At 39.9% G+C, this 13765-nt stretch overlaps 1 protein-coding gene across 2 annotated transcripts in view; it reads right to left on the bottom strand.

The window, feature by feature from the left end:
- Nucleotides 1-2754: 2754 nt before the first annotated feature.
- Nucleotides 2755-13765, bottom strand: part of RPA1 (replication protein A1) — a 57877-nt gene continuing 46866 nt past the window's right edge. For both annotated transcript variants that reach the window (XM_045526136.1, XM_045526135.1), the window contains 4 exons: nucleotides 10530-10706; nucleotides 7265-7372; nucleotides 5371-5457; nucleotides 2755-3758 (listed from right to left, as the gene is read on the bottom strand). In XM_045526136.1, the coding sequence (XP_045382092.1) occupies nucleotides 3654-3758; nucleotides 5371-5457; nucleotides 7265-7372; nucleotides 10530-10706 (477 nt within the window). In that variant the 3' untranslated portion in view covers nucleotides 2755-3653. The remainder of the gene's footprint in view (nucleotides 3759-5370; nucleotides 5458-7264; nucleotides 7373-10529; nucleotides 10707-13765) is intronic.

A 13765-nucleotide genomic window follows, 5' to 3' on the forward strand; every position in this document is an offset into this window, starting at 1 on the left:
AGCCTTCCTGTCCCCTCTCCTCCCTACATTCATCTACCTGCTTCTAAGGGCCTGCTCAAATTACCTGCCAGCCCTGACGGTACACAGGGTTAGAGAAGTTATCACTGGACTAAGGCAAAGGAAAAACAATCAGAGAACTGAATAGAACAAGAAAAAGCACAGATTTTCACAGTGCCACAAAGTATAAACGCTCCTGTCCATCAAGACCTGAGTTTGTAACAATTAGGAAAGTATCAGAATCCAGCAAGAGTGGATTGGCTCAATACATTTACACATCCACATAGTCAAACACGACTTAAAATTATGCAGACTTTTATCAAAATAGAAAAGATATCCATCCTATAATGCTAGGAGAAGACTGTTACGAAATGATAAACAGAGTATGATCCCATTGTTATTAAATCTAGATTGATACACAAATATATGTAGAAAAAAGCAGTGAGCTATGTAAGTGGTTATTGCTGGTTGGTGGAATTATGGGTAATTCTGTTTTTCCTTTATCTGCAGATTATTTTTGTAAAATGAACCTGGATTACTTGCATAAGAAACAATCAATGGTCCAAAGAGTCCCCTTTTTTATCTTTTTGATATATTTGTTCATATTTATGGGGCACATATGAAATTTTGCTACATGCATAGAATGTGTGATGACCAAATCAAGGCATTAGGGTCCATCACCTGAGTATTTACCTATGTGTTTGGTACACTTCAAGTTCGCTATTCTAGCTATTTTGAAAAATATAATACATTGTCGTTAACTATAATCACCCTACTCTGCTATTAAACATTAGAACTTATTCCTTTTGAGAAACTGATTATTTCCAAAGTGTTTATAAAAGCCAGAACTCTACCAACATAATGGATTATAAGACTAAGAGCTAACAAACCATGTAAAAGTTGGTGGAGTGGACAGGGGAGATTGAGACAAGGAAACAATCAATTTACTAGGGGAATAGTGGCCTTCTAACAAGTGGAAAGAAGGAAAGGAGAAAAAACAACCTGTTTCATTTTCTATAAATAAAACCTTAGAAGGCATATTGCCAAAGAAACACAAGTCAATATAAACCTTTATCTACTGGGCTGCCAAACTTCACTTTTGGACAGTATATTAATTATGTAGTCAATAACCATGGGTTTCATTAGTGTATTAAATACCACGATCAATATTATTTATACTTTTCGAAGACAGGCCACTCAGGAAAAAAAAAGCGGGGGAGGGGAAAATTTTTGACCCTGTAGTTCAAAAAAGTTAGAACAGCACACTAGAGATTAGCAAGGCTTTAATGGAAAGCATAAAACACTGAAAATATGGACAGAAATCAGATTATTACCCTTTTATTTTCTTTCCCTGCCTCTTTCACAATGGGACTGGAGGGAATTCAAGAACCATTTAAAATAAAGGCGAAATGATTAGATTTTTTCCTAATTGCTTAACACTGATGTCATGGTATACGCAAAATAAACATTGATCTCTAAGTGAAAGATGAGAAATGGAACATGAACAGCCTTTCGAGGTAAACCGTATCCAAGAGAATTCTAAGAACTGTGGGCCAGAATCTATTTAGGCAACCCCCAGGGACCTAAATCTCCTAAAAGCATAAAAGTGGAGCCAATTTCTGAGACTCCTCTACTGGTGATCTGATTTTTTAGTAGGGAAATCTGTTAAACATCCTCCCTTGAGGGAACACCTCCCTCCCCGCCCCCGGACTTCTAATCACACCCATGTAGATATGCTGGTGTTGTCACTGGCCACTGAGGCGGCACAGGGCCTGGGTGCAATGTTCTCTAGATGCACCCTGGGACCACGGCTACCTCTCACTGTGTAGACGAACACATGGGGAAAAGAAGAGAATGCTGGGAGTAGTAGACATAAAAGACTGGTTACTGGGTTGAACGCTAGATTACCACTTCCCACGCACAATTTGTCAATCCAGAATAGTGTTGAAGACTGTATTTTGCTAGTCAATGCTTTATAGGCAAGGTCAGACAGAAAAGAACTTCTGTAAAAATCACTGAGGCCTCAGCCAGAGAAGCAAGTGTGACCCAGTTACCATCTCCTGAGACTAGAGAAGGGGAAGGAGAAAGGAGGAATGTGTCTGAACAATTAGTGGGCCTGAGAATAAGTCTCTGTGTGTCTGTTCTCAGGAATGGGAGTCGTCTTGTCTAGGGCTGGCTGGTTCCTCCCACAAGAGGACAGCTAAGGACAAAACAGATAGGATATTATCACTCTCCATCTCCAAATAGACTCCATATGCTGCATTTGTACAAATTAAAAACCAAGGCCTCTGGCTGCAGGCTGACTGCAACACAGCCTGGATACTTAGAGATGTGCAGCAAATGCCAAGCAGTGGGTTGCAGCTACCGGATAGATAATTAATATGATTAGGAACACACAGAGCAAGCATACTCTTGCTGACTGAAAAGCCCAGTAGCATAATTACTGTTTTCTTACTAGCTCACTGTCTGTACACATTTCAAAGCCTGGCTGGTGTGAGACTGCTGTGTAAACATCAATAAAATCCCAAAGTGCCGGATCGTCAGCATCCTTGGGCACAATGGCTTTTTGTTTTTAGTGTTTTCATTCTTTTAAAGATGCATTTCAGGGTTGCAAACATTAGGAAGAATGATCTCCACGCCTTGGACTAATCTTCGAGTTTGTAATGAGTTAACATCTCCCCCAAGTGAACATTTATTATGAAGGTTAATTAATTGCTTTCCAGTTACAAGAACCCTTTGCATTCAAAGAAAATAGGATTCACAAAGAATATACTGTTTATTAAAACAAAGTAAGGGAAACAAAGGGCCTCTCCCTTCAAACTCCTTTCTATTTAACACAGCTTTAGTCAAGAAATGAAACATACAAATGCAAGAAGTATGTACAGGTAGAAAAAGTGTGCATCCATCACCAAAATGTAACATTAATTGAAGTGAAAACTAAAGCAATGCTTTGTAGTTGCCTGGATGTCCCTAGGGGACAGCAAGTCAATGCTTATCAGCCGTCCTCAGAAGAGACAATTTTGATTAATATCAGACCCATCTGACTCAGTCTATTAAACCCTGAAGGAAGGATATTCTTCAGATATAAAAGATATGCCTTTGATTAATAATTCTATGCTATTGCCATTCCAAGCATTAACAACTATGTGGCACCTCTACAAAGAGAGTGCCTTTGAATTCTAGGAAGACACACTTACTAAAATACCCAGGTTCCCCACAGCCACTTCTCAGCTCTCCCCGCAAGAAGCAACCCAAGTCGTGAAGTTGTCACCACTCGGACAAACAAAATCCTAGTTACATAATTTATTTCTCTGTCTGCAGTTAGGGTCAATTACTTGCGACATAATTCCTGCGTAATGATAATGAAGTCTTAATAAAATTAACGAAAGTCTGAAAGACAGAGAGTGGTACTATACTACCTGCTGGCCGACCCCCTAGGCCTGACACAGCTTATATACCACAGCCATCCAGCATATTTTCCTTTGCCTACCAGTGGGTTGCGAGACGCACACAAGAGAGGAAATTGCTTAGAGTCCACCATAAAGAGGCTCTCTGCACGGTGTAGCTAATGTGGGATTATCACACAGGGGTGGGAAGAAATCGATTCCATCTGGGATCTTTATTTGCCAACTTCTGCCCAATCAGTGCTACTCTCCTCACATTACTGAGTTTCTCCTGATGTTTGTGATCAGCCTTCTGCCATATTCTCTGTAGTCCACAGGCTTCACGTCCATCACCGTGGCCTTGATTCGAGACTCGTCCTTCAAAAAGAGAAAAGCAGTTTGTGAACCATAAAAGCCCATGGCATGGAGCAGTGATGACAACCCCCTTTGCTTTGGGGTTTCAGTGAGTCCAGCAGGAGAAAACAGACACACTGGATTCAAGAGTCCAGTAATTCCAATGAAGAAAACACCATGAGTGAGAGCCTAGTCCAGAATTCCTGAGGCTGGGAGAGTGGACAGATCCTTTCCTCGTGCTCCCAAACACTCAGAAACCCAGAATCCAAATGGGATGGACTTTAGAGGGCTCCTCTAGTTCAGTTCCGGGTGAATAAGAGCCTGGAGAGGATATGTGACTCACCAAAGCCATAGAGTTAGTTCTGAAAGCTGAACTTTCATTTCAAGAAAAACTGAGTTGTAAAAGAAAAAGCACCCACAGCAGAGGGGACGGCCTCGTTTGGGTCCTATCTCAGCTCTGGGTGAGGCAATCTCTCTGCACTTCACCTTCCATGTCCATCCCATGAGGGAGCTGAAGGACCCTAAAAATGCCCCCCAACTTTACCTCACTCCCTGACATTATACCACACTGACACTTGACCCCCTATCTCATTTAATGCATACAATAACAAACACATCTATGAGCAGGTATTAAGGTTAAGGTCTGATAATGAAACAGAATAAGTAAACCCTACAAAAAGCAGGGTGTTTTCAGAATTCTCCCTTTTTGCTTGTACATTTACATCCAGGGACTGAATGGTGCCTTTAGAGGCAGAATGGAGTGACGCCCAGAAAAGCTGCAGAGTTGAGCTCAGGGGTTCTCACACTTTAGCATGCTCAGTTGTTACTAAATCCAGTGATATACACAAACATGGTATAGAGCAAAGCTCTGAAATTGGACTGCCTGGGTTGGACTCGTAGCTCTGCCCCTTGCTAGCATATGACTTTAGGCAAGTGACTTACTCTCTGTATGCCTCCCTTCTTTCACTGGTGCCATGAGGATAACAATAGTTCCTATATATAGGGTTATTATATGGATCAGGCGAAATAATACGTGTATAGTAAAGGATGAAGAACAGTATCTGGCAGATAGTATTCAATAAATGCTGTTTTATTATGACTATATAACTACCTGACATTATGGGCAATTTAAGAAAATTTCAAGGTAATTTTAACTGCATGTGGTCTTTGTTTCATATATTGAATGACTGATTTAGAGACAGGGTCTTGCTATGTTACCCAGGCTGGCCTAGAACTCCTGGGCTCAAGTAATCCTCCTGTCTCAGCCTCCTGAGTAGCTGGAACTGTACCTCCACACCCGGCTCATACACTGACTTTAGAACTTAGACCTGTAGAAGATGTGATTCCACTACATGTGTCAGTTTTTGTTAGAACACAGACAAAAAAAAAACCAGGTTTTAACTGAAAAGATCATATAGCACTTTCCCCCCTAAATGTTTAGACGAAACACTTAACCTCTCTATGTTTGTTTCCTCATCTGAAAATGGGGAAGAGACAATTAGTAATGAACACAGGGTGCTCAGCACTGGGTCAGGTACACAGCAGACAATTCCCTGACTGCTAATATTGTAATGTTGCTGTCAGCAACAAACAGCAATTTCCCACCACTAACCTTTCTGCCCGTGTCCTTACTTACATTGTAGTTCTCTAGTTTGACCCTGATCTTGAACGTGAAAGATCGAAAATTGGCATTTTGAAAAACTTCCTCATATGCCTGTTCATTCTGAAAAAACAAATATAAAACTTTAGACATGAAAACTACTGGACAACTTGAAATCATTGATAAGACTTCTGAAAAGACTTTGAGAAAATCATTACCCTCAGTGGTTTGAAATTACTTAGGAATGACAAATCTACAGGTAACATTACATAAAACTGTTTAAGTAGAATTTTATTTAAAATGAACACACTCTACACCTAGAGTAATCAAATTCATAGAAAGTAGAACAGTAGTTGCCAGGGCCTGGAAGAAGGCCAGTAAGGGGAGTTATTTGTTTTGTCCCTTTTGAGACAGACTCTTGCTCTGTCACCCTGGCTAGAGTGTAGTGGTGTCATCAAAGCTCTCTGCAACCTCAAAGTCCTGGGCTCAAGCGATCCTCCTGCCTCAGCCTCTGGAGTAGCTGGAACTACAAGTGTGCACCACCCACCACATCCAGCTAATTTTTCTATCTTTTTTGTAGAGATGGAGTCTTACTATGTTGCCCAGGCTGGTCTTGAACTCCTGGCTTCAAGTGATCCTCCTGCCTCACCTTTCCAAAGTGCTAGGATTACGTGTGTAAGCTACTGCACCCAGCTGAGAATGTATTTTGTAACTATACATAAAATAAACTTATCAGCCAAGTATCTTTGCAAGTCACATGGAACACGAAAACAACTTTGTTACATAGAACTCTTTTTTGTAAAGGTTACTTGACCCCACCTCCAAAAAAGACATCCCCTGGACTTTCAGAATGTAAATAAAACAATGTATTAAACCTTCAGAAAATTATACTAGCTGTCATTATTCTTCCAAGACTGGGGAAAGCATGAGCACGTACACCAAGATCTCATGGTTCCTCGGGGGAAGAGGATCTATATGTCCTAATTCACCAGCAGTAAAGACAGTCAAATATAATAAGCTCATAAAAATCCGGAAAGGCTGACTCGAGCCTTAAAATCTGATGTGAAAATTGAGGACCAGGCAAAACAGACACAGGAGTCTACCACACTAAAGTCAATTCCAGTTATGTCTGTAAAAGGACTTGCTGGGACTACTTTCAGAGATCTCATGGACAATTTAAAAAGGAGGCAGGGGCAGAACCAAAGAGAACTGAGGATTGGAAAGAACAAGAAAAATGTCAAAACAAATGGCAAATCCTTTTATCTTTGTGAACTATACAAGTATTCCAACCAATTTGGAGGACACAGGGAAAAAACCCACCTATAGACAGATGCCAATTTACGTGGCCCAGAAAATACAACTTTTACTGGTCTTCTTTATATGTTTTATCTGACCAACTACCTTTAGCATAATCAGTAATCTATTCTCTGCATTAAAAAACCTAATATGTGATAAAAATGCAAATTTATTAAACTGAAATGGATAAAGTTACCTTATGAAAGAAAGTCACTTCATAAGAATTACATACGACAGCCTAAAAGAGCAAGCACTGGGTATGTGCATTTAAACCAAGATTTGACTCAACTTTTCTGGCAGGTGTTTATTATGTTAAAAAGGCACACCTGTACTTTAGTTTCCAGCTCGCAAGAGAGTGCAGGGGCACCAGCTCTGATGTGCTAATAGGAATGGCTTATACCTATAAAGTGCTTTGGTTTCAAGGCACTTTTATATACACTATTTCATTACCTCATTGCCAAACACATCCAAAATGGACAAAATTAGATAAAACCAGATAAGCTCTTAAATAATCATCAGATTGAGAAACTGTATACGACACCCAAAAGAAACAATCAAAAAAATATTAAACAGCAAAAAAGGGGTCAGCTGCACAGCAGGGGAACTATTATAGTTATAATAAATAGTGGCTGACCTTGTCTTTCAGTTCCCCCAGATAAGCAGTGTTTTGACCGAGGATGGCTTCAGCAGACTCCTGGAAACAAGTCACCCACTGATTGTCTTGAAAATCTGCAATATTTACCTAAAAAACACAACTCTATTATTTCAGCAAAGAAATAATTAAAGGAAGATACACTAAGAAGACTGGGAGGTTACCTTTTCCTACTCATTAAAAGAATTTACAGAGAAAAAAAACCACTATCATTATATATACTATTAATATATATTCTTTCTAAAGAATATGAACGTATCATAAAAAGAAGTTTAAAATGTCAGTCTGGATCACAACAGGAATATAAGATGCTGCAAATGTGTGATTTCAGATCTCAGTGGAGACACAGCCCGACTGAACTCTCCTTCAGATGCAGAATCCAGGCACACAAGACTCAGCTCCCCTCCAGATGCAATGAGCTTTGTACTGAGGGTTTTGAGGAAGTCTCTAATAGGGCAAGTTGTCTGCATGTTAAATTGTATATTCTTCAGTCACTAGGAGGAGCTCCCTGAGACCGCTCCAAATCACCGCTGACCAAACCAGACAACTTAAGAGCTTGCACTAGGGCCAGTCACCAATTTTACCCAGCAACAGAAATGAGCAACCTAGTGTCTCCAGTTGGACTATGGTGTAAAATTAAATAGAGGAGAGTTCAGGGAGAAAGTAGATCTCAAAGAATCTAATTGCTAAAGTAAAAAACTTTGTTAGAAATGACAGCAAAGTTCTTTTTTAAGGCATCATTTGATATTTTACAAATTCCTTTTGCATGTACATGAGGTTTTTAATACAGAATGTTACAGTGAAAAATAAGGTGACAAAAAATTAAAAGCACTCATAAATACACGGTAATGGTAACACATACTGGGACTCACGCTTGCAGCTTACACCACGCTATCCTTCCAAGACACAAAGAGCATCTCACCATACAGGGCAAGAATCGCAATGGTGCAGACACACCACAAATGTCGAATCAAACAAGTGTGCAGGAGCTCCCATTATTTAGGAATTTAACAGAAAGGCTGATGGAATAAAGTATTTAAAACAATTTCCTTCATCTTATTCAATGAAAAATTTATAGTTTATAAGAAATAAGAAGCTTAAATGTAGAACTTTTCTGCTGAACTAACATTTTAAAGAACAATTAGAATGCAGAATGGGTAGGTGAAATCTTTTTTTTGAGACAGCATCTCACTCTGTTGCCGGGCAGGGCTAGAGTGCCATGGCATCAGCCTAGCTCACAGCAACCTCAAACTCCTGGCTCAAGCGATCCTCCTGTCTCAGCCTCCTGAATAGCTGGGACTACAGGCGCAAGCCACAATGCCCGGCTAATTTTTCTATTTTTAGTAGAGACGGGGTCTCGCTCCTGCTCAGGCTGGATTACAAGTGTCAGCCACTTCAACCAACTGGAATCTTTTACTTTTTTGAATTTAGGAAGAATTTTAAAAAATTTCCTACTATAAGAGTATTTGCTGAAGGAAAAAAAGTAGAAAATACAGAAAAATGTATGGAAGAAAATAAAAGTCTACCAGAAATAACCAATACCAGTCTGGTATTCATCCTCCCAGTCTGTTTTCTGTCTGTATACAGACACCAAGACCATATAAAACATACCTGCCGGGCACGGTGGCTCACGCCTGTAATCCTAGCCCTCTGGGAGGCCGAGGCGGGTGGATCGCTCGAGGTCAGGAGTTTGAGACCAGCCTGAGCGAGACCCCGTCTCTACTAAAAATAGAGATAAAAATTATCTGGACAACTAAAACTATATATAGAAAAAATTAGCCGGGCATGGTGGCACATGCCTGTAGTCCCAGCTACTCGGGAGGCTGAGGCAGTAGGATCGCTTAAGCCCAGGAGTTTGAGGTTGCCGTGAGCTAGGCTGACGCCACGGCACTCACTCTAGCCCGGGCAACAAAGTGAGACTCTGTCTCAAGAAAAAAAAAAAACAAAAAAACAAAAAAAAACCCATACCAATTAAAATTTGCTATTTTCAATTAATAAAGCCTGAATATGTACTATACCTAACGTTGCTTAATAGTGTTAGTTAGCAATGGTTTTTGAACATTTTAACTGTGGAAACTGTCAAATAAATGGCAAATTCTGAGGCCTTCATAGTCTTCCAAGGATATTCAATAAAGCAATTAACCAATGGAATATGAAGGACATTTAAATTGTATCCAATTTTTCACAACAAACAAGTCTAACAGACAACTTTATACAGATGTTAAGAGCTCTGATTATTTCCTTAGAATAAATTCCCTCCAGGTGTTTACTATGTCAGAAAATATAAACATTTTTAAGGCTTCTAATATATTACTGCCAAATCATCTTCTAGAAAAATGTAAGAGTGCCCATTTTCTTGAACCTTTATCATTTAGTACTATCTTTTTTTTAAACTTATACCATTCATTTTAAAGGTGTTTTCTTTCTTTTTTTAAATTTTTTAACAGGGTCTTCCTCTGCTGCCCAGGCTAGAGTACAGTGGTGCCATCACAGCTCACCATGACCTCAAACTCCTGGGCTTAAGTGATCCTCCTGCTCCAGCCTCCTGAGCTGGGCCGACAAGTGTGGGACACCACACTAGCTAATTTTTAAATTTTCTGTAGAGACGGGGTCTCGCCATGTTTCTCAGGCTGACCTCAAACTCCTGGCCTCTAGCAATCCTTCCACCTCAGCTTCCCAAACTGCTAAGATTACAGGTGTGAGCCACCATACCCAGCCCATTTTAAAGGTTTTTAAAACAGAAAGAAACAATTCTTACAATGTGGAAAAGCAACAACCCCACATCAGCATGTGGTTACATTCCTCTGAAGTCAGCTCTACTAAGTCCAGAGAAATTAGATTATTCACAAGAAAAATAACCAAATATAGGCATCGGCAGTATGAGTACAATTACTGCTCTCTAGAAAAGACATTTCAAATTAATTTATCTTCACAACAGTTAGCAGGTGAGTGCCACCAATGCTGTCATTGCACAACATACACAGAAGGCTATAATCAGCTGGGGGGAGGTAATCTCAACTCAACTTTCTTGCATGAAAAAAAGCTTACTTTGGTAGGCAAAGCTAGAATGCTATGTCAGTTGAATGAAAGGCCCTCACCTTCTTACTTAAAGACGATTAGTAAGCTCTTCAGCACTTAGTCATCTGCAAGCTTCCTACCACGACTGGCCTGTTTATGCTGTTGTGTCTACAGTGCCTGGTACATGGGACGGACTCAATAAAGCCACAGAGGTTCCCATTCTACTTACTGACAGGATCATGCGGTACTTGAAATTGGGAAATTCACGGTTACACTTCTCACAACGGTATAATCCATTCTGTTGATCAATCACTTTCTTATTGCAGTCCTGAGTCGGGCAGGCCTGGTACATAGAGTTCTCTTTGCGAAGAAACACCACTGTTGCCACCGAGCTAAAATAGTCTGCCTTTAGGAGAAAAGAATGGCGTAAGACACAGAGCACCAACCCTACATTCAGGATTGGACTTAGAGGCAGTTCAAAGCTTGCCCTTACTTACAAGTGGTAAGTGTTTATAAATTCTAACTCTCAAGATCACAAACTGATTACAGGGAATAATTCACTCTGTAGTTTTAGAAATCACGTGTGCTGAGTACAAAGCCCAGGAAGGTAATAAGCCAAGTTCTAAAGCATATAATTCCTTAAAAATAAAAGAGTTAATTCTAAATTAGACTGAGTTAATTAAAACTGAAGTTGTTTTCCTCTTCGCTTGAAAACTACTGAGAAGACAAAGACTTGTTCCTACTGATCCTCTGATCCTCCAAAGAAAACAGATCTAAGAAACAAGAATAATGCAGACCACAAAAATCTAGTGCAGCTATGATCAACTATTCCTCCCACATTAAAAACAACGGCAGTGATTTTAAGGCCTAGGTTCACCTTTGTCTTTGTTTAGGGCAGGGATCAGCAAGCTTTTTCTGTAAAAAGCCAAACAGTAAATACTTTCGGCCTCAGGAGCCATTCGGTCACATAGTCTCTGTTGCAGCTACAGGCAGCAGAGCTCATTTTATTGCACTCTGCCTTACTGCACTTTGTAGATATTGTGCTTCTTACAAATTGAAGGTTTGCGGCAACCCTGTGTCAAGTAAGTCTATCAGTGCCATTTTTCCAATAGCATGTGCTCACTTTCTGTCTCTGTGTCACATTTTGGTAATTCTCACAGTATTTCACATTTTTTTGTTATTATTATTATGCCTGCTATGGTGATCTCTGATCAGTGATCCTTGATGTTACTATTGTAGTTGTTCTGGGGTGCCACGAAGCATGCCCATACAAGACAGGGGACTTAATAAATACTGAGTATGTTCTGACTGCTTCACCAACTGGCTGTTCCCTCCTTCTCTCCCCCTCTTCTCAGGCCTCTCTATTCACTGAAATGCAACAATATTGAAATTTGTCCAGTTAAGAACCCTACAATGGCCTCTAGGTGTTCAAGAGAAAGGAAGAGTTGCATTCCCTCACTTTAAATCAAAAGCTAGAAATGATCAAGCTTAGTAAGGAAGGCATGTTGAAAGCTGAGATAGGCTGAATGCTATGCCTGTCGTGCCAGTTAGCCAAGTTGTGAATGCAAAGGAAAGTTCTTTAAGGAAATTAAAAGTCCTCCTCCAGCGAACACATGAATGATAAGAAAGCAAAATAGCCTTAATGCCAATATGGAGAAGGTTTTAGTGGTGTGGAGAGAAGAACAAACCAGACACAACATTCCCTTAAGCCAAAGCCTAATCTAGAGTAAGGACCCAACTCTCCTCAATTCTATGAAGGATGAGAGAGGTGAGGAAGCTATATAAGAAAAGTTGGAAGCTAGGAGAGGTTGGTTCATGAGGTTTAAGGAAAAAAGCCATCTCCATAACATAGAAGTGCAAGGTGAAGTAGTAAGTATTGATGTAGAAGCTACAGCAAGTTATCCAAAAGATCCAGTTAAGATCATGGATGAAGGTGGCTACACTGAACAACAGATTTTCAATGTAGGTGCAAGACCCTTCTATTGAAAGAAGATGCCATCTAGAACTTTCCTAGCTAAGGAGGAGAAGTCAATACCCGGCTTCAAAACTTCAAAGGACAGGCTCTCATGTTGGGGCTAATGCAGCTGGTGACTTTAAGTTGAAGACAATAACTGTTTGAAGAATCCTAGGGCCCTTAAGAGTTATGCTAAACCTATCATACTTTGTCTGTGCTCTATACATGGAATAGCAAAAGCCTGGATGACAACACATCTGTTTACAGCATGGTTTACTGAATGGTTTAAGCCCACTGTTGAGATCTAGTGCTCAGAAAAAAAGATTCCTTTCAAAATGTTACTGCTCATTGACAATGCACCTGGTCACCCAAGAGCTTTGATGGAGATGTATAGTACAAGGAGATATATTGCTTTCATACCTGCTAACACAACATCCATTCTGCAGCCCATAGATGAAGCAATAATTTTGACTTTCACATCTTATTATTTAAGAAATACACTTTGTAAGGCTACAGCTGCCATAGATAGTGATTCCTCTGATGGATTTGGGCAAAGTAAATTTAGAACCTGGAAAAAATTCACCATTCTAGATGCCATTAAGAACATTTGTGATTCATTGGAGGAAGTCAAAATATCAACATTAACAGGAGTTTGGAAGAAGTTTATTCCAACCCTCATGAATGACTTTTGAGGATTTAAGACTTCAGTGGAGGAAGGAACTGCAGAGGTGATAGAAATAGCAAGAGACTAGAATTAGAAGTGGAGCCTAAAGATGTGACTTAATTGCTACAATCTCATGATAAAACTTAAATGGAGTTGCTTCTTATCTACTCCTGGTGAAGATGCTGTGAACATTGTTGAAATGACAACAAAGGATTTGGAATATCACATAAAATTAGAAAGCAGCAGCAGGGTCTGAGAGGATTGACTCCAATTTTGAAAGCTCTACTGTGGGTAAAATGCTATTGAACAGCATCATATGCTACAGAGAAACTTTTCATGAAAGGAAGAGTCAATTGATGCTGCAATCTTCACTGTCGTCTTATTTTAAGAAACTGCCACAGCCACCCCAACCTTCAGCAACCACCCATTAACACAGAAACAAAACCTACCACCAGCAAAAAGATTACAATGCTGAGGGCTCAGATGATTGTTAGCATTTTTAGCTATAAGTGTGTGTGTGTGTGTGTGTGTGTGTGTGTGCACGCACGCATTTTTTTTTTTTAAGAGATGGGGTCTCCTATGTTGCCCAGGCTAGTCTCAAACTCCTGGCTCAAACGATCCTCCCACCTCAGCCTCCCAAGTAGCTGGACTACAGATGCACACCACTGCACCCAGCGACAATAGTTTTAAATTAAGGTATGCACATTGCTTGTTTTAGACTTAATGCTATTACACACTTAATGACTACAATATAGTGCAAACATAACTTTTATGTACACTGGGAAACCAAAAACTTCATGTGACTCACTTTATTGTGATATTCACATTATTGCAGCGGTCTGGAACT

Source organism: Lemur catta, chromosome 15, assembly GCF_020740605.2.
Source record: "Lemur catta isolate mLemCat1 chromosome 15, mLemCat1.pri, whole genome shotgun sequence".
NCBI classification, from domain to species: Eukaryota; Metazoa; Chordata; class Mammalia; order Primates; family Lemuridae; genus Lemur; species Lemur catta.